The 21,305-nt window shown below is 47.5% G+C and overlaps 9 protein-coding genes across 9 annotated transcripts; 3 read left to right on the forward strand and 6 right to left on the reverse strand.

Moving 5' to 3' along the window:
• The first annotated feature begins 19 nt into the window (after positions 1–19).
• On the forward strand, positions 20–349 carry DFJ58DRAFT_752796 (uncharacterized protein). The gene has a single exon (XM_041387871.1). The coding sequence runs from the start codon at positions 55–57 to the stop codon at positions 283–285; it is 231 nt and encodes a 76-aa protein (XP_041251283.1). The 5' UTR covers positions 20–54; the 3' UTR covers positions 286–349.
• A 45-nt stretch (positions 350–394) lies between these two features.
• DFJ58DRAFT_752797 (uncharacterized protein) lies at positions 395–2,254 on the reverse strand. Its single transcript, XM_041387872.1, has 7 exons — positions 2,016–2,254; positions 1,847–1,913; positions 1,776–1,796; positions 1,573–1,719; positions 1,369–1,381; positions 871–1,305; positions 395–813 (listed from the first exon to the last, which is right to left on the reverse strand). Exons 1-7 carry the CDS (start codon positions 2,162–2,164, stop codon positions 629–631), a joined length of 1,017 nt encoding a protein of 338 aa, XP_041251284.1. The 5' UTR covers positions 2,165–2,254; the 3' UTR covers positions 395–628.
• DFJ58DRAFT_752805 (N-terminal glutamine amidase-domain-containing protein) lies at positions 2,247–3,287 on the reverse strand. The gene is made up of 5 exons (XM_041387873.1): positions 3,039–3,287; positions 2,800–2,989; positions 2,687–2,741; positions 2,566–2,629; positions 2,247–2,505 (listed from the first exon to the last, which is right to left on the reverse strand). Exons 1-5 carry the CDS (start codon positions 3,183–3,185, stop codon positions 2,287–2,289), a joined length of 675 nt encoding a protein of 224 aa, XP_041251285.1. The 5' UTR covers positions 3,186–3,287; the 3' UTR covers positions 2,247–2,286.
• Positions 3,288–4,897: 1,610 nt separating this feature from the next.
• On the reverse strand, positions 4,898–6,150 carry DFJ58DRAFT_752811 (ATP12-domain-containing protein). Its single transcript, XM_041387874.1, has 6 exons — positions 5,964–6,150; positions 5,705–5,913; positions 5,557–5,657; positions 5,314–5,507; positions 5,116–5,259; positions 4,898–5,019 (listed from the first exon to the last, which is right to left on the reverse strand). The coding sequence occupies exons 1-6, from the start codon at positions 6,094–6,096 to the stop codon at positions 4,946–4,948; spliced, it is 855 nt and encodes a 284-aa protein (XP_041251286.1). The 5' UTR covers positions 6,097–6,150; the 3' UTR covers positions 4,898–4,945.
• Positions 6,151–6,255: 105 nt separating this feature from the next.
• On the forward strand, positions 6,256–10,360 carry DFJ58DRAFT_648372 (muts domain V-domain-containing protein; the record flags this gene model as incomplete). Its single annotated transcript, XM_041381471.1, has 18 exons — positions 6,256–6,792; positions 6,851–6,937; positions 6,995–7,089; positions 7,140–7,265; positions 7,313–7,479; positions 7,531–7,556; positions 7,605–7,696; positions 7,756–7,883; positions 7,937–8,111; positions 8,167–8,295; positions 8,348–8,480; positions 8,527–8,769; positions 8,822–8,867; positions 8,918–8,973; positions 9,023–9,087; positions 9,133–9,632; positions 9,688–9,824; positions 9,878–10,360. 18 exons carry the CDS (start codon positions 6,256–6,258, stop codon positions 10,358–10,360), a joined length of 3,225 nt encoding a protein of 1,074 aa, XP_041251287.1.
• Positions 10,361–10,374: 14 nt separating this feature from the next.
• DFJ58DRAFT_851309 (DNA polymerase phi-domain-containing protein) lies at positions 10,375–14,501 on the reverse strand (the record flags this gene model as incomplete). The annotated part of the gene is made up of 13 exons (XM_041393813.1): positions 10,375–10,767; positions 10,829–11,412; positions 11,463–11,784; positions 11,842–12,078; positions 12,127–12,249; positions 12,299–12,474; positions 12,526–12,634; positions 12,687–12,868; positions 12,894–13,113; positions 13,167–13,351; positions 13,405–13,567; positions 13,625–14,164; positions 14,214–14,501. Coding segments are annotated over 13 exons (3,522 nt in total), but the record flags the coding sequence as incomplete, so codon positions are not given.
• An 87-nt stretch (positions 14,502–14,588) lies between these two features.
• Positions 14,589–15,817, reverse strand: DFJ58DRAFT_752821 (uncharacterized protein). Its single transcript, XM_041387875.1, has 3 exons — positions 15,535–15,817; positions 15,265–15,474; positions 14,589–15,191 (listed from the first exon to the last, which is right to left on the reverse strand). The coding sequence occupies exons 1-3, from the start codon at positions 15,640–15,642 to the stop codon at positions 14,715–14,717; spliced, it is 795 nt and encodes a 264-aa protein (XP_041251289.1). The 5' UTR covers positions 15,643–15,817; the 3' UTR covers positions 14,589–14,714.
• Positions 15,818–19,005, reverse strand: DFJ58DRAFT_752826 (glycosyltransferase family 4 protein). Its single transcript, XM_041387876.1, has 10 exons — positions 18,963–19,005; positions 18,590–18,896; positions 18,286–18,528; positions 17,739–18,237; positions 17,658–17,671; positions 17,553–17,605; positions 17,276–17,475; positions 16,968–17,220; positions 16,529–16,908; positions 15,818–16,472 (listed from the first exon to the last, which is right to left on the reverse strand). Exons 2-10 carry the CDS (start codon positions 18,701–18,703, stop codon positions 16,021–16,023), a joined length of 2,208 nt encoding a protein of 735 aa, XP_041251290.1. The 5' UTR covers positions 18,704–18,896; positions 18,963–19,005; the 3' UTR covers positions 15,818–16,020.
• Positions 19,006–19,135: 130 nt separating this feature from the next.
• Positions 19,136–21,059, forward strand: DFJ58DRAFT_712496 (uncharacterized protein; the record flags this gene model as incomplete). The annotated part of the gene is made up of 4 exons (XM_041383865.1): positions 19,136–19,390; positions 19,454–20,554; positions 20,603–20,650; positions 20,679–21,059. The coding sequence occupies 4 exons, from the start codon at positions 19,136–19,138 to the stop codon at positions 21,057–21,059; spliced, it is 1,785 nt and encodes a 594-aa protein (XP_041251291.1).
• Between the last annotated feature and the right edge of the window lie 246 nt (positions 21,060–21,305).

A 21,305-nucleotide genomic window follows, 5' to 3' on the forward strand; every position in this document is an offset into this window, starting at 1 on the left:
ACTTTCGGGATTGAGGTGGACAATTTGTGATTCATCATCCATGATTCATCCGGAATGTCAACCAGCTTTTTGGTACTTCTCGGGACCAGTTTTTTACTATATGGGGCGACCACTTGCAATGAGCCGAGATCTGACGCGCTGTGCGTGGATACGTTCACGCAGAACGCGGGATTATTCGTGTACTTGGAACAAAAGGTTTGTGGGGGAAGGTGGAGGCGGGTTTCGGGCTGGTGTTTCTGTGTCCCCTGGTTGATTACGCTGTTAGACAACGGGTTTGAAGACTGAAGCTTGAAGCACTGGGTCATTGAACCAGTCCATGTTCATTCAATCGAGTCTCATCGAAAAAGTGTTGGAAGCTGTAAAAGGTAAGTAACTATTCACAAGTTCCGGAGCGTTCTGGGCAGCTAAAAGGCTAATATTAACCACATCGCCAAGAGAATTGCCTATCAGGTATACACGATCGACATCGTATATTGAATCAGCCTATTTGTAGGTTTTCACTGAAAAGTAACACTGAGCATTGGCGCGCGAGCAGTAATCTGCGATAGTCAACGAGGAGCAAAAAATAGGTCAACTAAGATTGCAGGAGAAAAAGTCACGTAATACGACTTTCCAACAAGATTCGGTTTCATGAGTTGACCTTCCATAGGGGCCGCTTTCGAATCTTTCGAGTGACATGAACGGCGCTTCCACCAGGATGCCCTCCGCCGAATGCTAAAACAACCGTTTCTTCTGCTCCGTGCCCTCGTGCGATTCCCCTCTTCCTCACCTCTATAACATCCTTCGCAAACTTAAAACGGGCTTGATCAGATCCTGTGAATATGAATATAAATGTTCGGTACAATGTTGATAGCCGATAGCAGCATTTACCAATTTCAAACGCGCGTGATTCAACCGCCGATTTAAACATGTCGAAGGGGACAAGGGAAAATACACGCAACAGGGTGTCACGACCAGTATGGCCTTGTGATGGGTCGGACTCGGATGAATTAATTTCCAGGGCATTTGGGAGTGTCACCACGAGGAAGTGAAAGACATCATCTCGCAACCTTTGGGTAAAGTGACCAAAGACAGACGTAAGCGATAGTTCAGGGCTGAGAGATCCATCCGGCGATGAAGGGATCGTGTCGATGAACTCGAGCCATTCATTGATTGTCTCCACATTGATCGACTGCCTGCATGCATCATAAGCATAACCGCATAGCTCATCCATGCCTCCAAGTAGACAACCAGCTGCGAGTACTCCTCGTGCATTGTCGGGCCGGATGAGACTTAGCGAAATTGATGAATATAGATATCCTAGTGCTGAAAATATCCCCGGAAATGAACACCAGGTAAAGACGTGACCAAGGACACGATTGTACATACCTATGGCAAAGCCCTGCAGGGGTAATAATAATTCTGTCAGCTCTTGCAGTCTCCAGATGAGAAATTCCGCTCAGCACGGGCTCCGAGGACGGTGGTTGTACACGATAAGAAAGTAATATTTGAGTCAAATGTGACCTTCGTATCTCTCCCCCCGCGCACGGTGGCCGGAAATGAACGGAGTAATAAGTAAAATGGCACACGTACTTCTTGTGTAACCTCCGGCTCATGTTCAAGCTGTACGTATATCACACGCTGAGCTCCAGACTGAGGTGAGGTTGACATAAGATGCGCTAGCAACGGCGATCTTGAAAGAACGATAGCGTGAAGGCGGTAGGTATTTTGATGCACATGCTAAATGGAAAATATGTATTAGGTACAATAATCTGACGCGATGAAAATTGGCCTACGAGTATGGTGTCGGCATAATTCTAAAAGTATGTTAAAAAGGTTTCGTCTCTTAGAAGAATCCTGTACATACGCCAGTCTGAAATCCCGCATGATAGAGGTGATGTACAATCTCCTCGTTGTGCATTTGGTACGGAGGACTGCGTAGGTTGAGTAATTTCACAATTGCCACGCGTTCGAGTGGCGGACCCAAATGTCAGAAAGTCGCACGCAACGAATAGACATCAAATCAGCCAACTCACTGCGAGAAACCATTCTGAGCTACCACAGCAAAATTTGTCGGCTCACGGTGACTATCATTGAATGAACATTCTGACTGTCCGGTAGGAGGTGTAGCCCCGTTACTCGAAAGGCCATTAGCCACTATGGACGTCGATGATGTTGCATTCATCGCAATAGAGAAAATGAAGGAGAACAATAAGTGAGCAAAGGTTGCTACTTGCGTGTGTACTGGCACGAACGTCGGTACTGAGGAACCAAGTCACGCTGTATGTCACATGTCACAATAATACACTACGAGTCTATGATTACACTTGTGAGCAACCAACTAACGAATGCCTCTCGATCCATCACTGTCCCGTATCCTTTAGATGTCGACTTCATTGAAACAAAATGTGTCATGAGGTTGTTGGTGAAACCGTGCGCAGCAGCCAGGGGTCCGCAAATAATAGGGTAAGGAGGTGGTGGGGAAATATACTCCGAGTCGATCGATGAGTCGGCCGCGGGAGATAACTGAGATTCAGAGGCTCATCATTACAGGTCGCACGCAAAACGGAAGTTCTCATTCCCCACCATATGAGATCTGTCCGACGCAAAAGAATGCAAGTACTCTTCTCCAGACACGACCCTGAAAAAACTAATAGATATTAGAGATTTGATACCGAGCAAGACAGGGGCAGACATGTAAGCTTACCACCGATACTGTGGTAGTATGTCTGAATCTGGTGGGAAAGTCTTCTCAACATACTCTGGACAAGATCCGGAATTAAATTATCCATGACGCCCGTGCATTTTATATCTGCATACCTTCCCAACGACTAGGCATCTCTAAGATAGAATCGAAATCGTAGATCCAAGTTTCCTCTTCGATACTCGGCGTCGTGTTGAGCAACCGACAATGAGACCCCAACCGGCTGCGCAGAACCAAGACGGCATGATAATCCCAAATTACTGCTGTGTTTACAGCAGGCGCCTTGAGTTGACTCCAAAGCGCAACCTACACTCTCAGTGACATAAGTTCGCATATTCGGCTGCACACGATTTACCGTCTTGGTCACATTCGATATAATGACAGCAAAAATGTCCCATGTAGCTTTCACCTGCGCTTGATCCAGAAACCGACGCACGAGGAAATATATGTTTTCCTCGCAATAGCATGAGGTATATGGACTGTCGAGAGGTTTAGGAAGCATTGTTAGTTGGAACTCCGACAAGCACGAACTCAAAGGAACTCCGAGTCTTGCTTGGAACTTGGCTCTCGGTCCCGTATCCTGCTAGGGAACGCTTCACAGTGGACCGGCGGCTTTGTCAAGCTTGGGAATCCCGTCCGAGGTGACCCAATTTATGATTAATGTTATTCGTCCTCATCATACTTTAGTGCACACCCGATATTACAAAACTTGTTTTCAGTTTTCAATCAGACACGCTGTGCTTTGACAAATTGAACTTTCAGCGACATGTAAGAAAGCCTGGCGCTGGACGCTCGCTTGGACATGATAGTACGCACTGCCTCGTTCCTACTTTATCTTTACTCCCAACAGCCTTTGTTACAACCACCCTCGTTTCTCTCTTTGTACCTTTGTTTCGACGACGCTTCCGCCGGACCGCCACGCCTGAAATTCACCCGCCACCCTTAGATTCACCAGTATGTCTTGTCACTCACACCCGTATATATAGCCCATCGTAGATCATCCATCAAAGTTTACAAGACTCGAACGTTCTCACACGAAAAGCTCATCGTCTCTCTTCCGCAATGTCTTTCACAACTCTCTTCATCATTTGTATTCGCTATCGAACTCTGACACAGCCTTACAGACACTGGGGCTAGCTCCATGTCATAGTAATGGCCTGTGGTTGGTAAGAGATGGGAAATGCCGAGGAGGCAATGCAGGATATTATTGTTCATGTATAATGGGGGACACGAGGGCGTACGGATCCAAGACCTGCGTTATCGTTGTCAGCATGATGCCATGGTGTTATGTATTCAAAGTGAAAAGCATTCATGTGAGGCAACCGAAACCTTCGACTTACAAAATGCGAAGTCTTATCCCACCGCTCAAGCTTCAAGGCACAGTGCCGAAGAACTTAGAAGCCCTTAGTCACGAGCACGGTCACAGGGGAAGTGCTATCATACAACCTTGGCATGCTCAGCGGTTGTGCAAATCCACTGGGTCGGGCATTGATCTCGTCCCGATCAGATCATGATCGATCAATAAGCTTTTGATCGAGTTTCTGAGTCCGGGGTGCCTTAAAGTACCTTAGTCTCACTGTAAATTAAGATTCTCCCAGCCTCCAATCAAACAGGTTGGTTACTTCCACCATCACTGTAACCTACATAGTCTGAAGGGGGTTAGTGTGTAAAGCGCAATGGACATGCTGTCAGTAGAAAGCTTGCTGCGCAAACGCCTCACCTCGCTCTTGTTTGTGAAATTCCCATTGGCGTGGTCTGCCGGGCAAGGGTCTAAGAACTTGCGAACGAATGATGGCCGTCTAAAACGTCGTGTCTTTCAGGCCGACGGTCAATAAATTTGGCCCACACGCAGTAGAATAATTCTGTAAATTGTAAGCGGCATCGACGGATAAGCATCGAAATTTCACCCAACATGGAAATTCATTATCATCTGTCTGAAGGTCTCTCGTAGGACAGTGAGAATATTTAGCGCTTGAACTGCACAAATGAACTGCCTACAGACCTAGCTTGGCGATGATAGGCGGCACAGATCGGCATGCCAATAAAAAATTCAGACGTTCTCGCGGGGATGAGATCGATATTTTGAGAAAGTGCATGCAGGAGAACTCAAGACATGCGTCTGGACACGTCACGGAGCCAGCCAAAGTGACTAAGGCGGTGGCCACTAAATTGGACAGGATAGTTTTGCGCACGAACAGTACGGATGATCCACGATCTGGAGAAATTATGATCAATTAGGAGGTGGATATTTATTCCCATTATCTAAAGACTATTGGTAAGCAGACAAGCAGCACTTCCTAACTGTCTGCGGATATCGTGGAAATCGACGTCGTGGGCTGTAAAATGATCTATAATTAGTACCGCCTTGAGTGCATAATGGGGGAGGCATTTGCAGAACGAACGCCTCCTTAGGATAGTAATGCCAAACTCACAGTCCTCAACCTCTCCCCATCTTTGAATTTGACTCGAGACTTCGACTTGTGCAGCCACAGCTGCTTCTTCAACAGTGAGATGCCTCTTTACAAGGGCAAGCGCGATCAAAAAAGACTTCGTCACATATGTCGCACGTTCCATGGCTAGAATGGTCACTATGGTCCCTTTGGCTTCAATGACAGCTTCATGACACTCACCAGCCAACTCCCAGGGATTCATCTCAGTCAAGATGACATCAAGCTTAGCTCGCGTTTCTGCCGATTGTGAATGGAGCAAAATTGAGGTAAAGACTTGTATGTCGATGTTAAACGTAGATTTCGCCCATTCAATCAATGGATCCCAGTACTTGTGTTGGAGTTCTACCAACGGAGGTGGGTCATCGTGATGAAAACTATAGGCTTATGATCAGACTAGTCGGTCTTGTGGAAATAAATACACACCAGATTGTATCAGTGTCCAAGTAATTAAGAAGAGATTCTCGCACTTCTGAGCATGTTTTTTTATCATGGAAGGCATCGATGGCCCGTGAGGCTATGGAAGTCTGCACTAGTCAATGGCAGGAGCTAGATCATCATTGAGCAATCATACCATGGGAAGAGCATGAGGTTTCAACAAAGTTTCCTGGTTTTCCCATTCGTTTGCAATGAGTGTTGCAACTAAACGCTTATTCCTGGGTAACAGCAGAGTATTGCCAGACGGTGTTTTCAACGCTCGCATGTCAAGCGTCACAGTGAGTCCATCGTCTCTCTTTGAAATTCCTACTGTCTCCCAAAAACGCTTCAGAGTAGCCTCAGCACCTAAAAATATATAAATAGATAATCACAACAACTAGTCTTGTAATGCTCACGATTTGTCTCCGACACCACCGTACCATCGGGAGGTAACGAAGCAGTAGCGAATGACCTAGAGAAAGAGTGTACGCTCGAGTCACACGAGAACCTTACACGAGCCGTTGACCGTGAAAATAGTCCGCGGTACATGGACGAAGCAAGGGATGTCCAACGAGAAAATAACTTGAAGCGAACCTGTTGACGTTGAACTTCGGGAGAAACTTAAATCACACACACGTGACGTAATAACACTAGTCCATCGCCGTGACGCGACCTTACTCAGAGTCTGCATTCTTTAACGCGACCAGAATGCCGGAAAGACAGTCTGCCAGTAGACAAACCCAACCCCAGATATCTTCATTTTTCGTCCAGGGCTCCGCGACGAAGAAGCGTGCATTCGTTTCCTCGCACTCCCCCATAGACTTGACTATAGATGATTCTGACAGTGACACTGAAAGGCAGCCTCCTATAAAGAAACTGAAGTCAAAACATCCCGAGTCCCCTACAAGTCAATGGCGTTTTGACGCCTCCTCCAGAGGGAAGCATTCTGGCACCGCGAACGTACAAGATCATAAATCGCGCTCACGAGTAGACTTGGAACGCATTCTACTCAGAACAGGCCCACAATCGGGACATACTGAAGACAGAGAGAACTCGAGCATGGACGATGATAGTTCTCAGGATGGAAATGATTCAGACCCTGCGTTCACTGAACTCCGAGCAATGTTCTCTCTCGTACCCACCAAAGGCAGCAAGAAATCCCGTGTGAAGCCTATGGTTAGGAAGACGAAAGCGGCCGCAGAGGTCGGGCCTAGTGGCGAGACTTATTCACCCTACGAGGCTCAGGTATTCCGTGCTGAATAACATCGACCTTCTTGCTCACTTATTTATTTCATTAATGCAGGCTTTATCATTCATTAAAGACCATCCCGGGACGATCCTAATGATTGAGAAGGGTTACAAGTTTTATTTCCACGAGGAAAGTGCGAAAGTAAGTGAATTTAGTAGACATGGAATCCTCGCGCGTTGCTAAACACAGGCATCACAGATCGCCAGCGGAGAGCTCGGAATCGTTGCTTATATGAAGCGGAACCTTCTCACTGCCTCTATTCCCGTTCATAGGAAAGAAGTACATATGAAGAAGTAAGTTTCAACCTTAATTATTGCCTGAAACTCATGTGATTCTGAGTCAGGCTCCTCTCCAAAGGTCACAAAGTTGGAATTATCGAGCAAACGGAGACAGCCGCCCTCAAGAAAGCGAGCGAGAACAAGAACACACTTTTCGAGCGCAAACTTACTCAATTATACACAGCGGCAACGTAAGAATAGACCTTATTACGGAATCGACCAACTTACTTTGGTGTAGTTTTGTTGATGAGGTCAGTTCTGTCGACGACCTTGATAAATACTCCGCACCGCCCCTCTTGTGTCTTGTCGAGAGTCATAAACCCGACTCTGCTGAAGGCGAAATCAGCATTGGTATGATTGCGATTACGCCAAGTACCGGCGACGTCATCTGGGACGAATTTCATGGTATGGACAATCGAGTAACCACCTGGAATTATTGACAAACAAAACATCCAGATACTGTCATGCGCGTTGAGCTCGAGGTAGGTCTAACATAATTATAATTCAGACGCTGTCGCAACTCTATTTAGACGAGACTTGTCCACACAAGGCCTGCAGAATTATTAGTTCCCGGAGAAGGTCTTACCAAAATGACTCAAAAGGTTTTGGCACATTTTGCGAAGTAAGCGCTGTTTTATTTCACAGATGGAGAACTTGTGCTGACGATTTTACAATCTCCAGCGCTTCTCATGACCAACGAATAAGGACGGAAAATTTCAACTCTACGCTGAGCGGCTCGGAAGCTTTTGATTTTATCACCAACTTTTACACGACCAAAGCTACTGCTGGCACCGAAGAGCTTAGCCCAGGTCAGATATAATGTTACAGCTACGTCTTGTGGATGTTCATGAGATTGTTGCAGACAAACTTCTGGCTCTTGTTGCTGGCCTTCCGCAACTAGTTGTCATATCTTTAGCCCACTCCATCAAATACCTCTCAACATTCAGCATTGCAGACTCGCTTTTAGGCGTGAAGTTCTTCACAAAGTTTACCGAGAGGAGTCATATGCTTCTCAACGGTAATACCATGACTAACCTGTTCGTATGTATCAGTGTCATCCCATAACAATGTCCCTGACGTGTACAACCGCAGTGAAATATACCAGAACCAGACCGATTTCACTACGCATGGTACATTGATGTCGATTTTGGATCACACATCCACGAAATTTGGGGCACGGCTCTTAAAGAATTGGATTGGTAAGCCGATGACAAACAAACTGTAAGTACTTCCCGGGACATCACAATTGCAACGTTTACCGTTATTTGACCAGGATCCTGAACCAGAGAATAGATGCTGTGGAGGAAATCAAGTCCAGCAAGTCACCACAACTAGTAGAGCTTTGCCGTGTCTTGAAAAGACTCCCTGACCTTGCCAAGGGTCTGTGCCGCATCCAATACGGCAAGGTAGGAAATTCATGTTTCAGGCATATTTATTATAATCGTGCTTCAGTGCACATGTCAAGAACTTGCATCCCTTCTTTCGGCTTTCGGAAATGTTGCCAGTGCATTTCCGGAACATTTAGAGGAGTTTCATTCAAAGCTCTTGAATGATATTTTTTCTGCCCTCCCGAAATTGAAAGCACCGATAAAAGCTTTATTGGGTGCAATTGACATCAGGAAAGCCAGCAGTGGCAGGAAAGGTGAGTTGTGGACAGATCCAGAGCAATTTCCTGCCTTGAACGAGTACAAGTTGGTCTGTATGTCCCTTACCCTTTCTCTCATGCTGCTGATCCCTAGATTTGAAGCTAATCGAAACTGTCAAGTCAGAACTTGATGAGGAGCTGAAATCCAGTAACAGGTTTCATCCACAAGTAAGAACGTTGCCTAACTTGCATGTTTAGTCCGTAAACTCCTCCGAAAACCATCCCTCGCATGGACGACTATCGCGGGCATTGAGGTGCGTCAAACATAACTGCAATGGACATCGTCTTGAGTATTCAATACAGTACTTGGTTGAAATCAAGAAATCTGAAGATCGAACGGTGCCCACCAATTGGGTGGTGATGTCTGCGTAAGTGTCTTGGTGTGCGAGACGTTCCACACTTATGACCAACAGAACCAAGTCCCTGAGGCGTTATCATACCCCTGAGGCCAAGAGGCTCATTGACGAGTTATCTCGGTATAAAGAAGCTCTCAATGCGGAAGCTAACAAAGCTTTTGCATCGTTCCTCAGTTCCATTGCTTCAGACCACTACTCAGTAATGCGAGATGTAGTCAATAAGTTAGGTACAGCGGATTGCCTACTGAGTCTGGCACATGTGGCCCACCAAGAAGGGTACGTTCGACCAGAGTTCACCGAAGAGGATTCCCTGGAAATAGTAGAAGGACGACATCCAATGATTGAGGCATTGCGAACGGATCCCTTCGTTCCGAACACGTTATGCATTGGAGGTGATTATCCTAGGAGCAGTGTAATTACGGGACCCAACATGGGTGGAAAAAGTTCTGTTGTGCGCATGGTTGCTCTCATTGCAATTATGGCCCAAATTGGATCCTATGTACCTGCTAAAGCTGTTAGGCTTGGCCTTTTGGATGGCGTTTTCAGCAGGATGGGAGGTGCGTCGATTGTTGTTTTTAGTTTTTACTGTCACTGATTTCGACGCTCATGAAGCGTCCGATGAACTCGCTCGCGGACGGTCAACTTTCATGGTAGAGATGGCACAGACGAGCGACATACTACAAAAGGCAACTCACAAAAGTCTAGTAATTCTTGACGAGTTAGGAAGGGGTACATCCACTGCTGATGGGGTGGGTTAACAATTTTGATTCCACTAGATTTTCGTATGACAGCATTCATGCAGATGGCCATTGCGGACGCTGTCCTTCATCATCTAGTGGAACGCGTGAAGTGCAAGACATTGTTCATCACACATTATCCGCTAGTAGCCACAGAGTTGGAAAGAAAATTCCCCGAGGAAGTGCAAAATTTGCACATGAGCTATACAACGGAAATGCGAGTAAATGGAACTCGGGATGTGACATTCCTGTATCAACTCACACCTGGCATTGCTTTGGAGTCGTTTGGAGTTGAGTGTGGTCGCCTTGCAGGTCTTCCGGATGATATTCTTCGTATTGCATCAGAGCGCTCTGAGCTTTGCAGGAATGTCACTGAACAGCGCACACGACGCTCCAGGTCGGTGCAGCATGCTTGTCATCCACCCCCTTTTAGCTTGACACTTTTACAGGACACGCAAACTTATGGGTGCCATTGCTCGTGCTCTTTCAACGCAAGATGCAATGAGACTGGAAGAACTCCGAACTACAGTACGGCAGTTTACGATTGACTAGTGGGGAGACTCTTCTTTTTCTTCCGCTTAGCGTCGGATGGGACACCTTCAGCATCTACTTCCTCAGCCTTCCTTTTTGATGCTATCAAATTGTGTTGTGTGCCGTGTTGGGCTTGTAAAGCCGATTCCACTTGAGAGCACAGCTTGAGAATAGCTGTCGACGAACCGAACCGCTTCGAAGCGACAAGCCGTCCATGCAGGGTGCGCCAAGCTCCTGGGTCCCACACGTTTTGAATGCTGCTATCGACCTTGCTTGCTTGACGAACGCCAAGCATGACTAGTTTGAAAAGGTCTTTGATTTGTGCGGCCGAGAGAGAGACTTGGTCGTCACATGCTGATTCGATAAAGTGGAGAACACTCGTGTGGAGTTTCAGAATGAAAGATAAGACATCCTGTGAGTCACCCTAATAATTATAGTAGGCTCATCAGTCTGTTTTGAATGTAACAATGAAGGAAGGCTCTCACCGCCGAGGTCGATAGAGTAAGAATTGTGTTGAGCAGCTGGAAAGCCTGACATTTCCTATAGGCATTGATGGCTTTTGGGGACGTATCCAGTACGTCATCACGGAGGCGCCACCCTAATGCCGGATTACGAGTGATGAAATCTTTGAAAAATGTAATGTTCAACGAAGAAGCCTTGCGGGTCATGAAGTCTGCTATCGACTCCCTGTACAACCGAAGAACAGATTTCTCGCAGCCTAGGTTGGTTAATACCCTGCAAATGAAAAGACTGCAGTGACTGAGAGTCGCGAGCGCATCCGATGAATGCGCCTTACGAGCTCTGATATGCAGCTCAGCCAGTATAGTCTCTGCGTATTCTTGATCCACTTCCTGGAGTAGGTCTTTGAGCTTTGCGAGCCTGTTGTTGAGGATGCCACGAGCTTTGTCAGATAGCTGGCGCTCGTCATTGCCGCTCTTAGTAGCCAGTTCGATCAACGGCAACACTAGACGCAGGTTATGAGGACTCTGGGGCATCTTCCTCGTAAAAATATCGACCAAGTCCAAGACTCTATTCTTGAAGTGAGTAGCTTCTCGCTGTGCATTGACATCTGTGGGAGTCTAAGCTTGAGGGATCGTTGATGATAATGATTTGTCATACTTTTACTTTGTTTGCTGTCACCAGATCTAGAGCGGAAGACTTCTGCGAGGTGTTCATCAATGGCCATCATCTGCTCGTCATCTACCAGTTCTTCCTCAGACTCTTCATCAGTATCCCCAATGGCAGCCTCGGCGCCATTTGCTTTGAGTGCGTCCTCAATTTTCATCCGCAGTTCGAGAGCAGCTTCGTTGCCATCATCGAAATCGGAGTTGTTGTCTTCGTCAGAACGTTCAGCATCCTCCTCCTCGTCTTCACTTGTTGTGCTCTCTGTCTCGTCTTCTTCATCAGCGACCAGATCGGCTGGGTTGCGGCGCTCCAATTGCTGTACATAAACAAAGTCAAATGATGTACAACCGATAAGCAAGCAATGATTACTGACGGCAACGATAAGATCTATTGTAGTTTCTGTGGCTGCGCTAGCGACACATAAGAAGGTCTTGTTGGCCACTGCACGGAGGTAAGACGTGGACTTTTCAAGGAAACCAATGAGCACATCAACCAGCATGTCTATCGGTTTGGGAGAGTCGGAGTCTGGTTGTGAAATGGTGTGCGATTTTCTGCGATTTTTGGACTTGTTGTCGGTAGAAAACATAGTTGCAGCAGCAGCAATACAAGTCTGAATCACGACAACTATCAGACTAATTCTGCACAATGTAGAAGAAACACTCGCCTCAAGTATCCCCGCATCAGGCTCATCATCGTCTAAGTTGGCGCAGCAACGATGAAGTAGAGAGGCTGACAGGAGAAGCTCTACTCCTCTAGCTACCTCTCTCATCTCACCATCAACCTGATTTGAAGCAATAAATACAATAAAACACAAGTTTGGAGCAACGAACCTGCCTAAGATGATCTATTGTCTTATGAGCTTGTTGACGTAGCAGTTGCTCCTCCTGACTTGGCTCCGATAGAGACGCGACGTGCTTGCTGTCCTTGTCCAGATGATTGACTACAGTGAAAACTTTCGATATCCAGGATTCGTCGTCAACTGTCCCCTCCTTTGGGGCCTTGTCACCTGATCACATTGAGTCAGAGTCATCAAGTAATTGCTAATCTTATCTCAGACCTTTCTGCGATACAGTGGATGGTGTTAAATCAGCGAGGCAACCAAGGAGTTTACCGCGACAAATCCGCCGGAAATTCTCAGAAACAAGACTAGAGGGGGTGACACGGAGCTGCGATGGTGTCAACCCTGATTGTCCCATAGGTCGGAAAATCAATACATACCGCAGCAAGGAGCCCCTTGGTAGACTTTCTCTTGACCAAGTATAACCCCTGCACAGTAAACCAATTGAGAATGAGCTGAATCCAGTCTTCACGTTTTGGGATTGCACCGTTGCGAACGAGGGCCGTGAACTGGTCTGCGATCCAAATTTTCTTAGCTTCTTCTACAACAGCATCACTGTACTCTTGTTATGAGAAGCCTGAGGAGACCACGAAATTGCACATACTTGTTAAACTCATCCATCTGTTCGAGTAAACTTTGGATGTACTTCATAATACCATCGCTATCCATCCTCGACAGTATTGATTCTACGGTCTTCGTTCTGGTCAGTTTATCAAACTGTTGGCTCCCATGAATCCCAGTTAGCTGCAGGATCAACGTGTAACCAAGCTCAGGATTCTGCTGGACAACGTTTTGGATGTCTTTGACCTATTGTAGAATCAGCAATGTGCGAATGAATAAAAAGACGAGAGCTGGCGCACCACATCCAGGGAAATTTTGTGAAGGTGACGGTCTTTGTGAGAAAGATGATTGATCCAAGACCGCATGAAATTTTTGGTGAAAAGCATAGGGAGATCGGTACCGTCCACACGGCGTAAAGCTTTTTTGAAGACATGGAAACCCCAGAATTTCCGTTCAGGGGAAGATGACGCCCCGAACAATGTCTCTGCATAGGGCATCGATTGAATGAAATTCAAAAAACTGTGATGAAAAACATACCGTCGACTACTACTCGGAAGAACTCTTGAAATGATGCATTCCGGCGACGTCCTGGCTCGCTCTCAGGGAGAAAGCTGTCGAAAATGATATTCCATACGTAATGCAATTGAGCTTTCCATGTCCCCGTATTACTCTGTTGCCACTCATCCTCGCCTGGAGTTTCCTAAGCAGAGAGGAAATGTTAATAAATCCTTCTTACGTTAGATATGTAACTTCAAACCTTCAATATACGCCCAAGGGACGAAAAGTTAGCGGGAGCCAAAATGGCTGAATCTTTGAATGTCGGTGTTAGAGTGCTTTTCCAGTCATGCTTGGGCATCGCAGGCTGTAATTTTAACGTTATGGCGACCGTTTCTGGTGTCCAAATGTCCTTTTCACGCTCGTACACAACTTCAAGCGTAGAAGCCAGGGCTTCCTCTTTCCAAGAAACGGAAGATTTTATAACAGCATCAATAGCCTGCCCGATGGTCCACCAAGCACATTCTCGTAGCCAGGACTTCTTCTCAGCGAGAACAAGAAGATGATTGACAAGCTCCTTGTAACTCTCAAGACTCGACGAATTTGTGGCAGACGACGGAGATGTCGACAGCGGGGTCTGCCGTACAAGGAGCCCAGAATGAATGACAGTGGCAAGTCCAAAGAGGCGAGCAAACAAAACATCACGTTCTTCTTGACCAGTCATGGACCCTTGAATCTTCGATCCATCAACAATCATTGAGATGATTTGAGTAGATGTGACAGTGTCCAGCCGAGAAAGCAACTAATAGATGTGAAGTCGCAATATAGTTCTCGAAGGTGGAGATTCATACCTCGGTGAGCGCGACGCTGAAGCCGAGCCGACTACTTTCCCGAGGACTCGCAAGTCCTCGTATGAGCCGCCGTATGGAGTACACGACATCATGCGCATTCAGGACATCCAGGCCATCCGTTGGACCAACGTTTTCCTCATCATCCTCGGAGCCTGGCGAAACCTCGGGCTTGGGAGTGTGTTGTCCCTGAAACTTCTCAAGGGAATTAACAAGCTTGACTGTTGCACTGATACGTTCTTTTTTCGATGCTGATGATAAATTCCAGAATAGGGAAAGAGTAGTGGCCATCGTCGTATAGGGATTCCATTCCAAAATTTCCAAAACCAAAAACTGAATTGACAGATTAGGTTGTTGTGACATGTTTAAATCCAACGGTTTCGGCAAACAAGGCAAAACACTGTGATTTTTAAATGCATGAATGGTAGTGTGGGGCTGCGCAAGTTAGTTGTCACCTGTAAAGTATTATAGTTCTAAAATTAAGTAAGGTTACTACGCCAATGTCTAGTCGAAATGCATCCAGTGCCCCTTTTCGCCCGTTCTGCACTTCAAGCAGTCTGCACGTGGCCCCATCGTAAAGCGCTGCTTTCTCCCCGAGGTTAACTTGGGTCCTAGAGATTGGCTGATCGGAGGCGGCGGTGGAATTGGCATTTCAGATGATGTAGTCTGAAAAAAGTCATAGTTTTGAGTCGGCCCCGACTGTAATTCCTGTTGGTTTGATGATCCGTCCGACGATATAGCAGGCTGCACATATACCGAAGAAGGCTGTCGCTGGTGTGCCATGGTTGTGCTTGGCGTTAATGGCTGCCCATCTGCCGGTCCTACGATGATTTGAGATAGGTGCTGAGGAGGACTAATGTACGCTTGTGATGTGTTTGATTGCGTGGTTTCAGGGTGTGCCCGTGATGGCTGTAGTGGCCGTGGTGGCGAAAAGACAAACACCGAGGAGCAAGACTTTAGAGGTTCATCTGGGTCGAGTGCCTGGGATGTACTTAGCAATCGGATAATTGAAGAAACACATTCACGAGCAATACGAAGTTCAAACGTCACTTACCATGTTCTCATCCTGTACATCACCAGTCACACTTGGCGAAGGAACAGGATCGACACTACTCGGGCGTCCAATAGAGAGGTCGCTAGCTTGCCTCACCCAATCATCTGGGCTTGGTTGATGATGATTGCTTGAGCTTTGGTTGGCAGAAAAGACACTGGAAGATGCTCGTCGACTCAGATATGTATCCTGTAAAGCGAGTGACGAACGTTTCTGTTTATACAGCAAACCACTTGTGAGTTGTTCTATCTCGTGAGAGTTAAGGTTACCCACCGGCTGGCGTTCTTGGCTTGGGGACCCAGGAGAGCGGGGCCTCTTCAGTGAATAGTTGAAGGAGCGTGTCATCCTTGTGGATGGCGAGTGAGTGTCGACTTCCATCATCTTCGAGCTATTAATCAAGGGGCTGCGGGCAACAAAATGTTCGTGAATAAGATGACGACGAGATCCGCTTTTATAGAATCAGCATTTGTTAAGAAAAACAAAGCATGAGTCGCCACAACTCGGAGTTCAACTGCTATAAATTCCGAGCGTTGTGGTTGCATCGACACGTTACTATGTGATGGTACCGTATTCTTGTACTTTGTTCAACAAATAAGAGTTCACAAATTGCGGCAGGGCCTACATGTACAGTACAGGGTAAAGTTTATGAGATATACATAGCATCTACTAGCTACAACAGCTAGGATCTAGAAACAACTACAAGACGAGTCTTCACAATTTCGTTAAAGCAAGTAAGTGGTCCATTTGATTCCAATGTCCTCAACCTTGCATGTTCAGCCCGCCACGAGGCAGTCTAGGCTCGCCCTCAACGTAAGGCTCCCCAGTCTCCTCTCTCAACATGTCGTTGAGCCAAGCGCCATGAGGCTGGATCTTCACACCGCGATTGTACATTACGGCGAGGTACAACCAAGCAGCGGCGTTTCCAACAGTGCCAACTTCGTCAGAGACGTGTGTGCGAGCGTACTCACTCATCTCCGAGTACAACTTCTCGTCGGTATACAAGTTGAAGAGGTATTTGGCAACGTCATTGTTATCGCCAACCTCTGTGAGGTAGCCCGACTTGCCATGCACAATTTGGAGAGGAATACCACCAGTGCGGGAAGCCACGACAGGTATACCGGCATGCAGGGCTTCGGAAACTTTGACCTCGAAGCCCTCACGAAGGGAAAGCTGAAGGGCAATCTTGGCGTTAGCCATCAGAGCGTCGAGAACTGTGCATGATGAAAATTAGTCCCTAGGCAGCTTCGAACACATGATGATCACGCACGTTGGTCACTCGGGGGCAACCTCATCACAACGATGTCTGACTGGTATACCTTGTAGTCAGGCGAGCTGACGAGGTTCATGACTTGGTCGTAGATGATGCTGGCATCGGGGTCATCGACAGCACCGTGGCCACAAATCAATAGCTGGGGCACCTCCGCTTCGGTAACCCTTCCGGATTCCTTGAGCATGACGCGGAGGCGAGCATAAGAGTCGATGACATTTGGAATACCCTTCGATGGGTCGAAGCGGGCAATTTGGACGACATAGTCCCGCTGAGGCCATTTGAGCTCGGTCATCTTCTCCTTCACACAGAGGTTCCGGAATTCACCCATGTAGAACTGGCTATCCCATGGGTGGAGGTCCTTGTTCAACCCGTCGAGCCTTTCAAACAAACACATCAACGAATGAAACAACAAACAATAAACTTGAACTTGGCTCACCAGTCAGTAGCGGCACCCAGCAATGCAAGCTTCTCGATAGGGACATCGCTAGGGACGAACTTGCTGACTGGATGACTGATGAAAAGATCTGCCAGTTGAATGTTGTTCCAGAGGTATTTCCAGACTTCTTCCTGAGGAGATCCCTTCACATGCACAAGATCGCTACGGATCTCGATGTGCGAACGATAGACAATGGGAAGTTCCGGTCTGACTTTTTTAATGAGCGGAATAAGACCGGGCATCTGAGGGTCGTCTGAATGGTACAGCAATGAGCGTTCGATACCTGAGAATGAGGACTAAGGACTCACCGATGAAAGCAATGTCAACGCCGCCAGGGGCCAGGGGACCACCCTCTGCAATCCATCTAAGTCCGTTTTTCAGGATCCATGCATCGAATTGATCTTTCGCCGCCTGGGTGAGGCGAAGGTCTGGAGCAGCAACACCTTGCAGGATGTTGTGGTTGTTTTTCGTGGTACGGAATACGCTTGGCGATGGGTTCGGCACGTACCTAGCAGTCGTCAACCGAACATCAAGATCCAGGTACGACAGAAATAGAATCATGGGGGTGCGGAGATTGTTACGTACCATGCAACGTCAACATCCAGGGCAGTAAGGAACCTGATGAGAGCATGTCGCATCTGTTGTGGGCGCGTGAGTAAAACTATACCGGGACCCGTGAAAAGTACGCACCAAAGCTACTCCACCTACAAGCGCCAGGAAAAACCACGCGATTATGATCCGATATATGTTGATTAACGATAAGCTACTCACCTCCCTGAGGTGTAGAAGAGAAGAAACCGATCTTGACCTTTTTCTCTCGCAATTCGTCTGCGAGTTTGTTGACGGCATTCCAAGTACCTGGTCCAACAGTTTTCCTGTAGACGTCAAGATCATCTATCAGATGGATCTTGCCGGCCGCATCGACGGTGACTTGATTACGGGGACCGATGGTGAGGCGAGGGTTATTGTTGGGGCCGAAATACATGATACATTTTCGGGCAGCAGAATCAGCTTGCTCATCAAGAGTACGGGGGATCGGAAGTTTCGTGGCGACACCTGACTGGAGGTTGTTATTCTGATCCAAAAGTGGGGATGGATCAACATAGACTGTGGGGGTCTCAGCACCGGAGTGAACATATGAACCGGTGGTTGAGGAAATACGATGCTTGACGTTTGGGCGCGTCAGTGAATCAGTGTGGAATGGCTTGATATTGAAGACGATTGGGACAATATCAGTCTCAAGCCAGAGATGAGTGCAGAGATTGGGACACTGGACGAATATGTAAAAATCGTTCGCAAACGAAATAGGGATACTCGCCTCTTTCAAAAGACCGAGGGTAACACCGGCACCAAGGAACTTGCACAAGTGCTCCTGAGAGAACTTTTTGATGGTCTGAAGAACGTGGTCCGCAATCACAGATGCGGACTTGGTGGAATCGCTGGGGTAAGGCACGATAACCGATGCGAAATCGGTGTTGTAGACGGAGTCATGTATGGAAATTGCGATCTCAAAACCTTGTCCACCATTCACAACAGCACCAGCAATACCTGCCCACATAGGCTTATAATACGCAATCAGCATCAACACGATGTACTGAGAGGGAATAATTAATCAAACTTACAGTGAGGGAGGAGTAGGCATGGGCAGCAGGTTTTCCCGCAGCGCTGACGCTGGAAAGTCTGCGCTTAACATGACTGGAGCCTTTGGATTCAAAGTCAGTAGCAGGAGGGGACATGGTAACCTAAGTTGAAGTTAACAAAAAGGGCAGCGCGCTATTTAAGTGAAACGGGAATCAGATTGGCGCTGGTAGTGGGGAAGGGACTAATCTTGGTTGAGGAGTTTGTGCACCAGAAGCATAAGAAACTCACACTGTATAGGCAGAGACCCTGATCACATCTGAGTGACAAGCAAGAACAACGCGACCTAAACTAGATGTGTTTGAGGGGGAAATAGGAGTTAAATCGGTTGAACCTTACGAACATATGGATACCTACAAAACGTATCACATAGTGGAGTTCAAGTTGACAAAACGGTGTTGATCTAATCAAAGAACTAAAGAACCATCATGTGATGCCCCTGAAATACTTACAATAAGTACAGAGTTTTCGGGGTCTTACCAAGCTTGTGGCCTCACACGGTTGTCCTTAGTCAAAGTATACATACATGCATGACCTGCCCCGACTGCGGGGGTACTTTTGTCTGGGACGACGACGTCTGCTCATCCATCTGCACAAAATGTGGTACCTTGTCTAATTCTGCTCAGTATGTCCTTGCTTCCCATACAGAATCTCACGACTCTTCCGTGCGCCAGTTTCAACCTACTTCATGGCTTTCCTCCTCTGCGGCTCCTCTCAAAAATATTCACAAACAGGGATGGAATCTTGCTGGGCAGCACAAAGAAGCGCGTGACAGAGGGAACGCTGTGGGTTTATCTCTTTATTTCTTTTCTTGGAAACTATTTACTCACTCCCGCACGCCGTGTCAGATCGCCATGAGCATTTTCATCACTTCTGTCCTGACCAAATTGAAAAATCCCGGTCTATCCCCACGTGCGGAAGCAATCTTTACACAAGCTATGGCAAAAGGAAAATACAGGTGGGGACGCAAGGCAAAGCTAGCTGCCGGTGCATCCATGGCTATTGCCCTACGTGAGGCACACAAGTCGGATTCCCTCCGCGACATTGCCTTTTTCCTTGATGACTCACCACTGTCTCTGTCGCGTGCATTCGTAGCCGTGGTATCTCTTCTGGATTTTGACCTAAGTTCATCAGACCCAGTTGTCCATCTTCCCATCCTCCTGTCTCATCTTCAGTCCTTATTACATCCTGAGTCTTCCACTTCTCATCTACCTCCAGATCTCGTCGCCATCCTCACACCATTGTCGTCTCATGCGGTATTGCGTACTGCTACGTCCCTATCGGGTATTATCAGCCGAGAGGCTTGCGCTATACCCGTACTACAGTCTCCCACCCCTCCTATCGCCTGTGCAATGCTCATTCTCGCACTTGAAGCGGAAACGCGCAGCCCCCTGCCACACCTAAGTGAGCTCGCCAACGCGCTCGCGTCGCGCTTTGGCTTTGCGCGTGGTGTAGTTACATCGCGTTACAAAGCATCCTATGATTTAATCGAGGAATGGATTCGGGAAGTCCCTTGGCTCGATCAGTTCGTATACAAGGGAAAGGGTCGTGGTGCTTCTGCTCGGTCGAAAGTTCCGAAGCGTTCGATTGTTGCGAAGGGAATCATAGACGTCATTCAATTTCAAGAGGAGATATGGACGAAGAAAATGTCCGCTCTCGGAAAGGCTAGTATCGTAATTGAGGCGGATCCGGCAGATGAAGACGGCAAGAGGGATGAGGAGGCGTTTTTCTCGGAGACATCTCTAATCAGCGAGCCTCCTGAGCTTTGTCATCACCAGCCCCGCAAGAAACGAAAGACAAAGGATCATAGCGTCGAGGATGCATATCATTTTCTACTCGATCCTTTGTCCGCGAAATCTTACACTCTGTCAAATCCTATGGTACCCGAGGACCCGAGCGCTTCGACAACGCGTTCTGATACTTCCTCACCTATCTTAACATTGCCAACTGTTCCATTTGCGACGCATCTCCTTAATACTTCGCTGTACGATTCGAAGCATTCCCCTTCTCGTCTCCAGCTACTGGCTCTCAACCGAGGGTGGCGGGTCTGCGGAGCACATTCAAGACGACGAGCTATTTGTAGAGGGTGAACTAGAAGAGCTTCTTCGAAATAGCGAGGAACAAGAGGCCTTGAAGCCACTATTCAGACTGCAGTGGCAAGAAGAAGATGACACAGTCGCGCACCACGCAGATCGCGGACAACAAACTGCCAGAATGGAGGCGAGTCGGGGTTCAGGGCGCGTCGATATGGCAGCTCTGGCGCGTATTCTAAGCGGGGAGGAGGTCGTTGATGACGAGGAGTGTGAGCTCGAAAGTGGATTATTGGCGCCGGCGACGCCAAGACACGTTCAATCAGATGCTGCCGAGGAGGTAAGCGCTTGGCGGCCCCTCTCGCCCGGGAATGCTTTTTCGAAGCACTGCACCAGTATGGATAGGTACGAAGAGGAGTACTGATATGTATGAGGGTTGGACCCCGAGGCACCCCCGCAGTCGGTGCATTTTTTCATGCTACAGCACTTCTACTGTCATGTAAGTATCCATGTGAATATCTCGCGCTTAGAATGGTCATTAAACTTGCCTTTTGTTTGAAAGCTGGAGCACAAGGAAACTTTTCATTTGGTTCGTATCTAGCCTGCGCGATATGGCAAATATCGCGCCGCCCAGGGTTGTGTGTAGGCTTACTGTAATCTGGATAACCGG

The sequence above is a fragment of the Suillus subalutaceus genome (assembly GCF_016647625.1).
Source record: "Suillus subalutaceus strain FC151 chromosome Unknown DFJ58scaffold_1, whole genome shotgun sequence".
Taxonomy (NCBI): domain Eukaryota; kingdom Fungi; phylum Basidiomycota; class Agaricomycetes; order Boletales; family Suillaceae; genus Suillus; species Suillus subalutaceus.

Bases quoted from the DNA above. Each gene is read 5' to 3' on its own strand.
- DFJ58DRAFT_752796 (XM_041387871.1), top strand. From the start codon at position 55: ATGTCAACCAGCTTTTTGGTACTTCTCGGGACCAGTTTTTTACTATAT.
- DFJ58DRAFT_752797 (XM_041387872.1), bottom strand. From the start codon at position 2,164: ATGAATGCAACATCATCGACGTCCATAGTGGCTAATGGCCTTTCGAGT. The intron at 1,914-2,015 runs GTGAGTTGGCTG...CAACCTACGCAG, and splicing joins GCTCAGAATGGTTTCTCGCA to TCCTCCGTACCAAATGCACA. The intron at 1,720-1,775 runs GTAGGCCAATTT...TTTTCCATTTAG, and splicing joins ATTATGCCGACACCATACTC to CATGTGCATCAAAATACCTA.
- DFJ58DRAFT_752805 (XM_041387873.1), bottom strand. From the start codon at position 3,185: ATGCTTCCTAAACCTCTCGACAGTCCATATACCTCATGCTATTGCGAG. The intron at 2,990-3,038 runs GTAAATCGTGTG...CTGAGAGTGTAG, and splicing joins TATCGAATGTGACCAAGACG to GTTGCGCTTTGGAGTCAACT. The intron at 2,506-2,565 runs GTGGGGAATGAG...TCTGAATCTCAG, and splicing joins CGTCGGACAGATCTCATATG to TTATCTCCCGCGGCCGACTC.
- DFJ58DRAFT_752811 (XM_041387874.1), bottom strand. From the start codon at position 6,096: ATGTACCGCGGACTATTTTCACGGTCAACGGCTCGTGTAAGGTTCTCG. The intron at 5,914-5,963 runs GTGAGCATTACA...ATATATTTTTAG, and splicing joins GGTGGTGTCGGAGACAAATC to GTGCTGAGGCTACTCTGAAG. The intron at 5,260-5,313 runs GTGAGTGTCATG...TGACCATTCTAG, and splicing joins GAATCCCTGGGAGTTGGCTG to CCATGGAACGTGCGACATAT.
- DFJ58DRAFT_752821 (XM_041387875.1), bottom strand. From the start codon at position 15,642: ATGATGGAAGTCGACACTCACTCGCCATCCACAAGGATGACACGCTCC. The intron at 15,475-15,534 runs GTGGGTAACCTT...CTGTATAAACAG, and splicing joins CAAGCCAAGAACGCCAGCCG to AAACGTTCGTCACTCGCTTT. The intron at 15,192-15,264 runs GTAAGTGACGTT...AGTACATCCCAG, and splicing joins ATGTACAGGATGAGAACATG to GCACTCGACCCAGATGAACC.
- DFJ58DRAFT_752826 (XM_041387876.1), bottom strand. From the start codon at position 18,703: ATGTCCCCTCCTGCTACTGACTTTGAATCCAAAGGCTCCAGTCATGTT. The intron at 18,238-18,285 runs GCGAGTATCCCT...ATATTCGTCCAG, and splicing joins CCCTCGGTCTTTTGAAAGAG to TGTCCCAATCTCTGCACTCA. The intron at 16,909-16,967 runs GTGAGCCAAGTT...TTTGTTTGAAAG, and splicing joins CTGGGTGCCGCTACTGACTG to GCTCGACGGGTTGAACAAGG.